This window comes from Sylvia atricapilla, chromosome 7 (assembly GCF_009819655.1).
Source record: "Sylvia atricapilla isolate bSylAtr1 chromosome 7, bSylAtr1.pri, whole genome shotgun sequence".
In the NCBI taxonomy this organism is placed as follows: domain Eukaryota; kingdom Metazoa; phylum Chordata; class Aves; order Passeriformes; family Sylviidae; genus Sylvia; species Sylvia atricapilla.
The window spans coordinates 36,574,512-36,588,745 of NC_089146.1; the positions used below are offsets into that span (position 1 = coordinate 36,574,512).

At 41.0% G+C, this 14,234-nt stretch overlaps 1 protein-coding gene across 2 annotated transcripts in view; it reads left to right on the plus strand.

Moving 5' to 3' along the window:
* The window catches only part of LOC136363736 (kinesin heavy chain), a 72,713-nt gene that overhangs the window by 12,558 nt on the left and 45,921 nt on the right, over window positions 1-14,234 (plus strand). For both annotated transcript variants that reach the window (XM_066323191.1, XM_066323192.1), the window contains exon 2: window positions 13,912-14,002. In XM_066323191.1, the coding sequence (XP_066179288.1) occupies window positions 13,912-14,002 (91 nt within the window). The remainder of the gene's footprint in view (window positions 1-13,911; window positions 14,003-14,234) is intronic.

Consider the following 14,234-nt stretch of genomic DNA (forward strand, 5'->3'; position numbering starts at 1 on the left):
ATGATTATTTTCACCCTCTTTATGATTATTTGCACCCCTTTACCCCCCCATTAGTCACCAGCCCCGTGTCTTGCAGGCTTGGCTTTGGTTCTGCTGTGGGAAAAATCAGATTATGAGGCTGCTTTGGGTAAGAGCCACCAGGTGCTGTCATTTTTCTTGTTTTCGGAGCTGTCATTTCATGGCTGGTGGCGTTTCCCTCCTGTCCCCTGCTGGAAGTGTTCAGCTCCAGGGATCAGAGCCTGTGGAGCTGGGAGGGAATAGGGAAAAAAGTGCTGATCCATGGAATTGCTGCCTGATTCATTAATTAGTCGTTATTCGCATTAATTCTATCACAAATAATTAAATAACGGAATAGATGAACCTGATTCGTAGATAATAATAATAATAATAATAATAATAATAATAATAATAATAAAAAGCTGATTTGTGGATAGTGATAATTAAATAAATGAACAAACCTGATTCAGAGATAATAGTAATTAAATAAACAAACTTGATTCATAGAAAAATAATACCTAATTTAATAAACCCGATTCATAGATAGCAACAATCAAAGAAACTTGATTCATAGATAATCATAATTAAATAAATTAACCTGATTCATAGAAAATAACATGTAATTAAATAAACCTAATTCATCGATAATAATAATTAAATAAATAAAGCTGATTCATAGATAACCATAATTAAGTAGATAAACAAACCTGATTCCTAGATAATAATAATTAAGTAAATAAACCTGATTAGTAGATAGCAATAATTAAATAAATAAACGAACCTGATTAGTAGATAATAATAATTAAATAAACCTAACTCATAGATAATAATAATAAAATGAATAAACAAACCTGATTAATAGATAATAATAATAAATAAATAAACCTGATTCATCAATAACATTATTTAATTAAACCTGATTAATAGATAACAATGATTAAATAAATGAACCTGATTTGTAGATAATTCCAGCCTGTTTGGGGAGAATTCAGCAGAAAGTGGGGCTGCTCTCACTGCTGTGTTCTCTGCAAGCTCTTAATGCATTTCTTGCTGCAGGGAGGGTTATGAGCCAGAAAATCTCTTTTTGCTTATTAAAAAAAAACCCACAAAAAATTACCAAAGGAAGGTAATTTCAGAAAGGAAACTCTGCAGCTCTTTGTCCTGGCGGAGTTCACTGGAGGCTGGTGTGTTGTGTGTTCTGGCAGCTCAGAAATGCCATTTTATTCCCATTCCTGCCAGTGTTTGGGCTGCAGTCGCTGCAGTAACACCCCCAGCACCTTTTGCCAGGGAGCCAAACCTGTGCCTCAGGGTGGGACAAGCTGCTGGAGGTGTTCTTCCTACCAAATCTAACTCCCCTCAGATTTTCATTGAGGTTTGAACAAATCCAAATTTCTCGATAATTGCCTGTGTTCACCAGAATTAATTCAGCAGAAGTGCAAAACTTGAATACTTCTGGTTTTCCTCCTGATGGGTGGTGCAGGAATAGAGGGAGCAGCAACTCTGGTTTGTAATGGTTTTTTTGGCCTCTATTTGCCTGATACAATTTGGGTAGCTGGGATAGGATTGCTGAGCATCTCCAAACCAAGCACTGCAAATTATGGCTCTGCCCCCGCAAATAAACAGATTTTCCAAACGCCACTGGGGTCTCTGCTCAGCCTTTTCTTTATTTAAAACCCATTTTTTAAATAGCTTTCCTATTTAAGCTCTCCTAGGCCCTGCTACATCAGGGAAAGAATCCTTACCTTTTAAAAATTATTCTTGAAATTTATGATTTTTTTTGTACCATCACCTGTTTCCTGAGTGCTTGTGCTTGAGGAGGGTTGGGTGATTGGGTGCCCAAATGGTGAGATTTGGGCATTTTGAGTAAAATCCAGAGTTCTGCTTCTTTAGTTCTCCCCAGATAATGAGGGAGAGGAAGGGAAAGAGGAGAAAAAACTGGGCAAAGAGATCAGAATTGGAAGGTAAAAGAAACCAGTGGAATGCTGTTAGAGGAGAAAGAGGTCACTGGTTTTAGAGTGGGGCCCAAAAGCTGTGTAAAACAGTGAGGTTTCTGTGCATTCCTCCCTGCAGGAGCTTTCTTCCTCAGGATTTCTATTAAATGAGGTCTGAGCAGGTATTTTGGATGAGTAATGGGATTTGAGCAGGTATTTTGGGTGTGTCATGGGGTTTTGAGCAGATATTTTGGGTATGGCATGGGGTTTGAGCAGGTATTTGGGGTATAGTATGGGTTTTGACCAGGTGTTTGGGGTGTGCCATGAGGTTTGAGCAGGTATTTTGGGTGTGGCACAGGGTTTGAGCAGGTGTTTTGGGTGTGGCACAGGGTTTGAGCAGGTGTTTTGGGTGTGGCACAGGGTTTAAGCAGGTATTTGGGGTCTGTCATGGGGTTTGAGCAGGTATTATGGGTTTTGTATGGGATTTGAGCAGGTATTTTGGGTGTGGTATGAAGTTTGAGTAGGTATTTTGGGTGACCCATGGGGTTTGAGCAAGTATTTGGGGTGTGGCACAAGGTTTGAACAGGTATTTTGAGTGAAGCACAGGGCTTGAGCAGGTATTTGGGGTCTGTCATGGGGTTTGAGGAGGTATTATGGGTTTTGTATGGGATTTGAGCAGGTATTTGGGGTGTGGCAAAGGGTTTGAGCAGGTATTTGGGGTGTGCCATGAGGTTTGAGCAGGTATTTTGGGTGTGGCACAGGGTTTGAGCAGGTATTTTGGGTGTGGCATGGAGCTAGAGCTGGTATTTGGGGTGTGGCATGAGGTTTGAGCAGGTATTTGGGATGAAGCACAGGGCTTGAGCAGGTATTATGGGTTTGGCATGGGTCTTGAGCAGGTATTTTGGGTGTGGCACAGAGTATGAGCAGGTATTTGGGTCAGACAGGAGGTTTGAGCAGGTATTTGGGGTGAGCCGTGGGTTTGAGCAGGTATTTGGGGTCAGACAGGAGGTTTGAACAGGTGTTTGGGGTGAAACATGGGGTTTCTTTCCGTTCCACCCCAGGCTTTGGCAATCCTGCTGCAGCAGCAGACCCTGAGCATCCCAGCACATTTATCTCCCCAGTTTGGAAGTGAGGAAACTCTGAATTTCAGCTGCTGTGACCCAGGAACACCCCCAGCACTGATTATTCCCTGAGCCCTGGGCTGTGCCTGCTCTTGTTAAATTGGAGATGCTGGAAAAGGATGGAATCCTTTCCTCTCTCCTGGAATTGGGAAGAGTGAGGATTTGCAGCTCTGGAGGGCAGAGGAGATGCTCTGCTGCAGGTGCTGATGGTGGGGTGAGAGAAGAGCTCTCTGGTGTCCTTGTCCTGCTGTCCTGGGGGGTTTGGGGGTGGCACAGATGTGCCCAGGGGCTCGGTGCTGCCGTGACCGAACAATTCCAGGGATTGTTCCCTCCGGAATCAGCCTCTGCATTAATCCCTGAGGGATGTACCCGGAGCAAACACGGCAGTGTGAGCTCAGGAAAAGCTTTCTCTGCAGGGAGCCGTGGGGATCTCCCTCTGCCACCCTCAGGGTGACCAGGATTGTCCCCTGATCCCCTCAATCCTGGGTTTTGCTGACAGGGAAGCTGCTGCAGGCAGTGCCCTGTGACCTCTCCTGCCCTGGGCTGGATTTGGCTCCAGGCTCAGGATCCCGTTACCAATCTGCCAGCGAGAGGTTTAACAAAGCAGAGATTAGCACAGCACAGCTGGGGTGGAATTTGGGCTTCTGGAGCAACTTGGGTCTTTCCCCAAACCTGTTTTGTTTGGGAGCTTCCACCTGTTCTGCTATTTTTGGGTTTTTTGGTTTTTTCGGTTTTTTTTTTTTTTTTTTGGAATATCCTAAACCTTGCTCCACCCATGGCTTATCCTTGTCTGACCCTTCTTCTTCCCCTGCTGCTCCAGGAGCTGCCTGAGCATGGCTTGGAATTTGAATTTTGGTGTTGGAATAGGAAACCATGAAGTTTAAATTTAAACAGCAGTTTAAGATCATTTAAATCAGTTCAATCTAAATTCATCTAGTTTAATTTGAATTCAGATTAAATATTAGGAGGAATTTTTTCCCGTGTGAGGGTGGGGAGACTCTGGATCCCTGGAAATGTCCAAGGCCAGGCTGGATGTGCCCTTGGAATAACCAGGAATCACTGGGATAGTGGGATGTGTCCTTACCCATGGCAGGGGTTGGATGAGATGGGATTTAAAATCCTTCCAACCCAAACCATTCTGTGAATTCAGTTTAAGATAAATCAGGTGCTGGATTTAGGAGAAGTCAGGTGTCAGATTTTTGGAATTTCATGGAATTTAGGTTGGAAAAGACCTTTGAGGTGATGGAATCCAGCCCAAGGCCACCATTGCCCCACGTCCCCAAAAGCCACGATTTTAAATTTTTAAAACCGTGTGGATTTTAAATCCCTCCAGGGGTGAGGACTCCCCCACTTCCCTGATGACTTGGTCACTCTTTCTGGGAAGAAACTTTTCCAAATATCCACTGTTCTCTTTTCATTCTCAGTTACTCCAAAACCACCTCGTGTTATTGGCCTGAGCAATTATGGCACTTTCCTTTCTCTTTCCTTCTACAAAGAATATTTTTCTGCCTTTTCTGTCAAAACTGTTAATTTACATTGTTTCATAATCGAAAGAAATGACCAAATTCTCCTCTCACTTTGCTGTAAGGGACTAGGTCAACAGAAATGCTGGAGGCTGGTGAAAACCAGAGAAAATTTGGATAATTTTGAGCCTGGCAACGACTTGGTTGCACCAGTGCAAGTCAATAAAAAATGAGAGAGCAATAGTCTGAGCATTGCTGTGTCAGAACTATGCAGAAATGTTGCTTAAGTGGATTTTTTAATAGCTGCCTTTGTTTTGGGAGATCTTTACACTTCCTTTCTGGAAGAGTCTTTTTTTTTTTTTTTTCCATCAAGGTGGAAGAAGAATTTAAAATTGAAATAATTTAAAATAATTCCCGAGGTTTGGTTTCCTGAATTGCAGGTTCACCCCCTAAAATAAAATGCTGGTTTCTGAGGGGGGAGATTTCGTTGCAAGGAGTTGAAAGTTCTTTCTGCTGCCACCGAAGAGCTGAGAGTGGATCGCTGGCCACGAGCCAAACTCCATCAGCTCCACAGAAATATTCATTAGGTAAATCAATAATTAAGCCCCCCTCTGCAGAAGTAATGCTGGCTTTGACTCCAGTTGCTCTGCAGTGTCTGCCCACGGAGGGCTGCTTGGTTTCATCGATTTTCCAAGTGAGTTTTAGGAATATTGCCAAGATTTAAGGATTTTTTTGATATTTTGGTTTGACTCTGAAGCGTACTCAGATCATTCTGAATAAATTCCCTTATTGTTTTTTCACCCAGGGATTCTGAATTTTCACCCCCTGGGTGCTTTTGCCGCTGTTCCAATGGTTTTTATAGGAAAGGGAATTGGGAAGGCAGCAGCATTTCCTGGGTCTGAATTTTGCTGGTTTTTCTGACATATTTTCATTTTCTCCATTTGTTTTCGACCACGTTTTCAATTCTCAGTAGAGATCAGTGGCTCCAGGAGAATGGGACAGATCCTGTTCATTTCTTGGGTTTTACAGCAAACCAGCACCAACCCTGTAGCTGCAGCATCCCTGTGACTTGTGGGGAAGAGAATTCCTTCCATGGAAAAATTCCTCTGGAATTCCAGGGGGAATTTGCAGGCCCAGCCATTTATCCCTCTTGGTTTTCCAAATGAGTTTTAGGAATATTACCAAGATGTAAGGATTTTTTTTTGATATTTTGGTTTGACTCTGTAGCATACTCAGGTTATTCTGAATAAATTCCCTTATTGTTTTTTCACCCAAGGATTCTGAATTTTCACCCCCTGGGTGCTTTTGCTGCTGTTCCAATGGTTTTTATAGGAAAGGGAATTGGAAAGGCAGCAGCATTTCCTGGGTCTGAATTTTGCTGGTTTTTCTGACATATTTTCATTTTCTCCATTTGTTTTCGACCACATTTTCAATTCTCAGTAGAGATCAGTGGCTCCAGGAGAATGGGACAGATCCTGTTCATTTCTTGGGTTTTACAGCAAACCAGCACCAACCCTGTAGCTGCAGCATCCCTGTGACTTGTGGGGAAGAGAATTCCTTCCATGGAAAAATTCCTCTGGAATTCCAGGGGGAATTTGCAGGCCCAGCCATTTATCCCTCTTGGTTTTCCAAATGAGTTTTAGGAATATTGCCAAGATTTAAGGATTTTTTTGATATTTTGGTTTGACTCTGTAGCGTACTCAGATCATTCTGAATAAATTCCCTTATTGTTTTTTCACCCAGGGATTCTGAATTTTCACCCCCTGGGTGCTTTTCCTGCTGTTCCAATACTTTTATAGGAAAGGGAATTGGGAAGGCAGCAGCATTTCCTGGGTCTGAATTTTGCTGGTTTTTCTGACATGGTTTTATTTTCTCCATTTGTTTTCGACCACATTTCGACTTGTGGGGAAGAGATTTGCTTCCATGGAAAAATTCCTCTGGAATTCCAGGGGGAATTTGCAGGGCCAACCTGCAAATTTATCCCCCTTGGGAATGGAGGGAGCCTTCAGCAAGTGTGGCCTCTCTGTTTTCAAAGGGAGAGAAGGTTTTAATTCCTGCTCCGAGGGAGGGAATGGGTTTGATTCCACCTTCTGAGGGAGCAACTCCTCAGACTCCCCAACCCCACTTTGAAAATATTTAAAAATATTCCCTCCTCCAGGCTCTTAATTCCCCATTTTTTATTTCTAAATCTGTCCCAGAGGAGCATTTGGGATGCTGGAAACTCACCTTGGAAATAATTCTCCATGAATTCAGCTGCCCCACGTCCTGTGGCTCCTCTACCTGCCCCTTCACCTCTGGCTGTGGTGATGTAAATTTGGGGTGTGAGGGGTAATAAATCCTCTCTGAGATCATCCAAACTGCACCCACAGAACTCCCCTGGCCCGAGCACAGGGTGACAGTGACAAACTCAGCACAGCCAAGGGGTTCAGGCTGAGTTGGGTTTTGTACATGGAGGGATTGCACGGCTCAGGCAGGTAAAGGGAAATAAATAATAATTAAAAAAAAATTAATTGATAATGAAATAATTAACAATCATTGGGTTGAAAGTGTAAGTTTTAGTGTATAGTAATACATATAGCATATATAAGGTAATATAAGGTTTTAGTATCTAATAATTTATCTGGTATATAAGGTAATTTAAGGTTTTAGTATATAGTAACAAATGTGGGGTAATATGGAGGATTTAAGGCCTTGTCTAAGTCGTTCTTCACCTTCTTCTTCTTGGTTTTGGGTGTTTTTTTCTGACTGAGTGAAAAAGGTCCCATTGCTGGCCTTGGGTGGTCAATTATTGGGTTAAAAGTATAAATACTATAGGTGTCATCTCGTTATTGGGTGGTTTGTGCCTAAATAACCTTGGGAAGAGTTTGAGGCAGCTCCATTTTTTACCTTGTTAGTCAGAGCTCACAGCTTGTGAGGCTGTAATGTAGGTAAGAATTAACGAACACCGAGTCCAAACATGATTTTAATTTTGGTGTTAAAGGTAGAGAAAGAGAAAAGAACCCTCTTGCTGCCCTCCCAGTGCTCCTGGCGGCAGGGACAGTGTGGACACAGGGATTTTGTGATCCTCAGCCCCACTCTGGTGGCTGCTCCTCAGACCCCTGTGAAAAAATTCACAAAGGGTGAGCTTCCTCATGCAGAAAAAAGAGTTAGGAAGGAATTTTGGGAGAGGATGGGCCTGTGCTGGTGGCATGGCCAGAGCAGCACAGTGAGCAGCAGCTGCTCAGAGCTGGGCTTTTGTCCCTTCTGGTTCCTCCTTTAGTCACCCCTGGCTCTCCTTTTCCTTGCCTTTGTCCTCCCCTGGTGTGACCCTGGAATGGGGCAGAGCATCCCAGTGTGCTCTGGGATTGAAGGGACCCTAAATCCCTAAATCCAGAGCCGCCCAATCCATGGGCAGGGACAGCTCCCACTGCCCCAGGGTGCTGCAAGGGTCCAACCTGCCCTTGGGCACTGCCAGGGATCAAGAGCAGCCACAGCAAATCTGGGAAACTTTTCAGGGTCTTCCTCCTGCCCTTGGGCTTTTGTGCTCGAATTTTGGGGTTTCAGGCTAAAACCCATCACCATCCCCAAATGGCTCCCCAAAACCAAAGTGATCCAGCATTTTGCTGTCTGGCCGGTCCCTTTCTTCTCAAGCACTTGGGAATTCTGTTCTGAGCCAATCTCACCTTGCCCGTGGGTTTTATGAGGTTATTTTTATTTTGTGTCTGGGAGAGGATTGAGATGCCTGAAGGTGAGTTGTCAGCTGCCTTCACATCCCAACGTGCGCACCCTGAGGGTCAGCAGGTGAAATCCAGCCTGGAATTCCCTCGGGGTGCTCACCCTGGGCAGGAGCTGGGAGCTCTGAGCTCTGCTCATTCCCCTACGGGATCCTGGGGGGCTGAGGATGATGGATTGATTGATTGATTGATTGATTGATCAGAGCAGGAAATGTGGTTGGTTAGCTTTAGTTTCTTTAATGGAGGCTGCATTTGGTTCCGGTAAAGGCGCTGCTCTGAGACGGTGCTTTGGTAAATCTGGGGATTTATGGTGAAAATCCTTTTTGTGCTTGTGAAATCCTCATTATTGTATATTTTATTTTTTATTTTATTTTTATTATTGTATTTTATTTTTTATTGTATTTTATTTTACTCTATTTTTTACTTTATTTTTATTTATTTTATTTATTTTTATTTTATTTTTATTTTAAATTTTATTTTTATTTTATTTTATTTTAGTTTATTTTTAATTTTTATTTTAAATTTTATTTTATTTTTATTTTTATTTTATCATTATTTTATTTTATTTTTATTTTACTTTCAAAATTTTATTTTACTTTTAATTTTAAACTTTATTTTAGTTTTTATTTTTATTGAATTTTTATTTTAATTTTATTTTAATTTTATTTTAATTTTATTTTAATTTTATTTTAATTTTATTTTTTATTTTTCTTTTCTTTTTTCTTTCCTTTTTTACTTTATTCTTATTTTTATTTCTGATTAATCTTTACATTTTATTTTATTTTTATTTTTATTTTATTTTTGTATTTCAAATGCCTTCAAACACAACAGAAAACCAAAGGAGTGAAAATAATAATTATCATTTTGTCTGTCTGGAATTCCTGGTGGCATCCAGGGGCCAGAGCAGAATCCCTCTGGCTGGAATTGTGGGGGTGGATCCAAGCTCTTACCCCAGCCCATTGTGCAGCAGTGGCACGAGTTAATGGAACAGATTGTCAGGGGCACTGCTGGAAGGAAGGGAAATGTGATTTATGGGTGGCACATAACACCCTGCATGTCACGGGGAACTTGGGGGAAAATAAATATATGGAGGTGCACAGATAAAATCGTTGGCATGGACTCAGAAAAGAACGTTTTATTTCTGGCTGCTTAGTGCTTCCTGGGTTTGGTATTTAATGCAGGATGAGTTACAGTCGGAAAAAAAAATAATAATAAAAAAATAAAGCAGTTCTGGCACTTCTGAAGGTGACAGTAAGGGAAAAGGGCTGCTTGGGAACACGTTAAAAATCGGGATTTTCGTGGTTTCTCATCCTCCCTTTTATTTTGGGGCAAACTCTTTGGGGCTGGAGAGGGTTGCCTTGGCTTTTCCTTTGGAGCAGGGGAGCAGCAGAGCTTTGATGGGAGATGAGGAGGATGCTGTGCATCCCTCTCCAAGGCAGGATCCGTGTTTTCAGTGCGAACTCCGCTTTGGGGGGAGCTCAGCTCTGTCTGGAGGGTTGATGAGCCTTTGAAGTGTCACACTGAGCTGGTTTTGGGGTGTGTTTGGCTTGTCACCAAGGAATGCTGCTGCAAGGAGGGATCAAGGGTTTCCGGGAGAGCTGCGCCGTGAATCCGTGTGGGAATGTCAGTGCTGGGGCTGGAACTCTGGAAACTGAGAATTTCAGGTTTTCTGGGCCTGAAAGACACTGATCCTCAAGCAAACACTGCGTTTGACCTGAGGCTGTGGAACAGGCTTCCAAAATTGAGTGACAGCACTGGGGGTGTGCGGTTTGAATAGAAGGGTGTGATGTCACAGGGTGGAAAACTCAGAGTTTAAGGTTTTAGTATAGGTAAAATATATGGCAATATGAGGTAATATAAGGCTTTAGTATATAGGAATATATATGGCATATATAAGGTAATATAAGGCTTTAGTATATAGGAATGTATATGGCATATATAAGGTAATATAAGGCTTTAGTATATAGAAATGTATATGGTATATATAAGGTAATATAAGGTTTTAGGCTATAGTAATATATATGGTATATATAAGGTAATATAAGGGTGTAGTATATAGTAATAGGTATGGTATATGTAAGGTAATAAAAGGTTTTAGTACATAGTAATAGATATGACATATATAAGGTAATACAAGGTTTTAGTGTATAGTAATATATATGGTATATATAAGGTAATTTAAGCTTTTAGTATATAGTAATAGATATGGTAAATATAAAGTAATAGAAGGTTTTAGTATATAGTAATATATCTGGTATATAAGGTAATTTAAGGCTTTAGTATATAGCAATATATGTGGGGTAAGATGGAGGGTTTAAGGTGTTGTCTAAGTCGTTCTTCTTCACCTTCTTCTTCTTGGTTTTGGGTGGGTTTTTTTTCTAACTGGGTGAAAAAGGTCCCATTGCTGGCCTTGGGTGGTCAATTATTGGGTTAAAAGTATAAATACTATACGTGTCATCTCGTTACTGGGTGGTTTGTGCCTAAATAACCTTGGGAAGAGTTTGAGGCAGCTCCATTTTTTACCTTGGTAGTCAGAGCTCACAGCTTGTGAGGCTGTAATGTAGGTAAGAATTAATAAATACAACAGGAAACTGCAACTCCTGTGTGTTAATTCTGGCTCTAACACAAAGAAAGGAAGATAAAAACCTCCCAGTCCTGGGAATTGGGGAGCTCAGGGGTTGGGGTGACACCAGTGCCATCCCAAATGTCATTGTGGAGCACTTCCCACGCGGGATTTGGTGCTGCTGAGGGTGAAAATGACATTTTCTGAACAAAAACAAGTTCAAGGTGGCTTAGCTGGGACGGGCTGCCTGCTTTGGGTCCAAGCTGTGAGTTTTGGTGGCACATTTGGATGTTGAGCATGGGAATGGAACCAGCAGAGTGCTGGGACAATTCTGGGTCACTCTGGGCTCAGCAGAACTCAGGATTTACCCAGTGCAGTTTCTCTCAGCTCTGGGATTTCTTACAGCACAGCTTTCCCTGGTTTGTAGGAGTGAACAGCAAACCCTTTGTCAATATTTACAGGGTCATTGCCCCAATATTTACAGGATTATTTCCCAAAAATTTACATGGATATTTTCCCCAATATTTACAGGATTATTCCCCAAAAATTTACATGGATATTTCCCCCAATATTTACAGGATTATTGCCCCAATATTTACAGGATTATTCCCCAAAAATTTACATGGCTATTTCCCCAATATTTACAGGGTCGTTGCCCCAATATTTACAGCATTATTCCCAAAAAATTTACATGGATATTTCCCCCAATATTTACAGGGTTATTGCCCTAATATTTACAGGATTATTCCCCAAAAATTTACATGGATATTTTCCCCAATATTTACAGGGTTATTGCCCCGATATTTACAGGATTATTCCCCAAAAATTTACATGGATATTTCCCCCAATATTTACAGGATTATTCCCCAAAAATTTACATGGATATTTCCCCCAATATTTACAGGGTTATTGCCCCGATATTCACAGGTTTATTCTCTCAATATTTACAGGGTTAATCCCTTCATATTTACAGGCTGATTCCCTTGATATTTGCAGGGTTATTGCTCCAATATTTACCTGGCTATTCCCCCAAAATTTACACGGCTATTTCTCCCAATATTTGCAGAGTTATTGCCCCAATATTTACAGGGTTTTCCCTTTGATATTTACAGATTTATTCTCCCAGTATTTAAATGGTTCATCCCTTCATTTTTAGAGGATGATTCTTTTGATATTTACAGGGTTATTGCCCCAATATTTATAGGGTTTTCCTTTGATATTTCCATGATTATTCCCCAATATTTCCATGATTATTTCCCCCAAACTTTCATGGTTATTCCCCCCAGTATTTACAGGATTATTCCCCCAAAATTTACACGGCTATTCCCCCAAAATTTACACGGCTATTTCTCCCAATATTTACAGGGTTAATCCCTTCATATTTACAGGGTTATTGCCCCAATATTTACACTGTTTTTCCTTTGATATTTCTAGGATTATTCCCCCGTTATTTCCAGGATTATTCCCTCAATATTTACAGGGCAATTCCCCCCGTATTTACAGAGTTGTTCCCCCAATCCATGGCTATTTCCCCAATACTTACCAAACCATTCCCGCAGTATTTCCATGGCTATTCCAGCTTAATTCCCAGGAGGGGAACATAAAGAAATAAATGTTCTTTATCCCATGGAGTTAGTGTTAAACTGGGATGATGGAGTGCATGGAATGTTCTTTATCCCATGAAGTTTGTGTTAAACCAGGCTGTTAAACTGGGATGATCAGATCTATGTATCCATCCTTTTTCTCATGGAGTTTGTGTTAAACTAGGCTGATCAAGTGGCTGAAATGTCCTTATCCCATGGAGTTTTGTGTTAAATTGGGATGATCAAGTGGCTGAAATGTCCTTTATGCCATGGAGTTTTTTGTTAAACTGGGATGATCAAGTGCATGGAATGTTCTTTATTTCATGGAGTTTATGTTAAACCAGGTTGATAAACTGGGATGATGGAGTGCATGGAATGTCCTTTTTCTCATGGAGTTTATGTTAAACCAGGTTGTTAAACTGGGATGTTGGAGTGTATGAAATGTTCTTTATCCCATGGAGTTTTTTGTTAAACTGGGAGGATGGAGTGTATGAAATGTCCTTTATTCCATGGAGTTTGTGTTAAACTGGGATGATGGAGTGCATGGAATGTTCTTTATTCCATGGAGTTTTGTGTTAAATTGGGATGATCAAGTGCATGGAATGGTCTTTATTCCATGAAGTTTATGTTAAACCAGGCTGTTAAACTGGGATGATCAGGTGCATAAAATGTCCTTTTTCTCATGGAGGTTGTATTAAAACAGGTTGATAAACTGGGATGATCAGGTACCTGAAATGTTCTTTATCTCATGAAGGTTGTATTAAACCAGGCTTTAAACTGGGATGTTGGAGTGTATGAAATGTCCTTTATCCCATGGAGTTTTTTGTTAAACTGGGATGATCAAGTGCGTGAAATGTTCTTTATCCCATGGAGTTTCTGTTAAACTGGGATGACCAAGTGCCTGAAATGTCCTCTATCTCATGGAGTTTGTGTTAAACTAGGCTGATCAAGTGGCTGAAATGTCCTTTATGCCATGGAGTTTTTTGTTAAACTGGGATGATCAAGTGCATGGAATGGTCTTTATTTCATGGAGTTTGTGTTAAACCAGGCAGTTAAATTGGGATGATGGAGTGCATGGAATGTTCTTTATCCCATGGAGTTTCTGTTAAACCAGGCTTTTAACTGGGATGATCAAGTCCACAAAATGTCCTTTTTCTCATGGAGTTTATGTTAAACCAGGTTGATAAACTGGGATGTTGGAGTGTATGAAATGTCCTTTATCCCATGGAGTTTTTTGTTAAACTGGGATGATCAGGTACCTGAAATGTTATTTATCTCGTGAAGTTTGTGTTAAACCAGGCTTTAAACTGGAATGATGGAGTGTATGAAATGTCCTTTATCCCATGGAGTTTGTGTTAAACTGGGATGATCAGATATATGAAATATCCTTTACCCCATGGAGTTTGTGTTAAACCAGGCAGTTAAACTGGGATGATGGAGTGTATGAAAAGTCCTTTATCCCATGGAGTTTTTTGTTAAACTGGGATGATGGAGTGCCTGGAATGTCCTTTATCTCATGGGGCTTCTCCTCTCTTTGCAGCAAGGCAAGCCCTACGTCTTTGACAGGGTGTTACCTCCCAACACAACCCAGGAGCAAGTTTATAACGCCTGTGCCAAGCAGATTGTCAAAGGTAGGCGTTGCCTTTGTTTATTACACTAAATTATTATCATTATAAATTATCACCGTGCCCTCCTCCAGGTGAAAGGATCTTTATCTGTGCCCTCAAGCTGCTGAAACACTGAGTAATGAATATTTGGGTGTCTGAAGGAGAGTTTAGCATCGGGAATTCCAAGTATTTCATTTTTTTTTTTTTTTAAGGGTTTGTCTGTGTGAAAGAAAAGCCAAGCAGAAGAGCTGAAGGA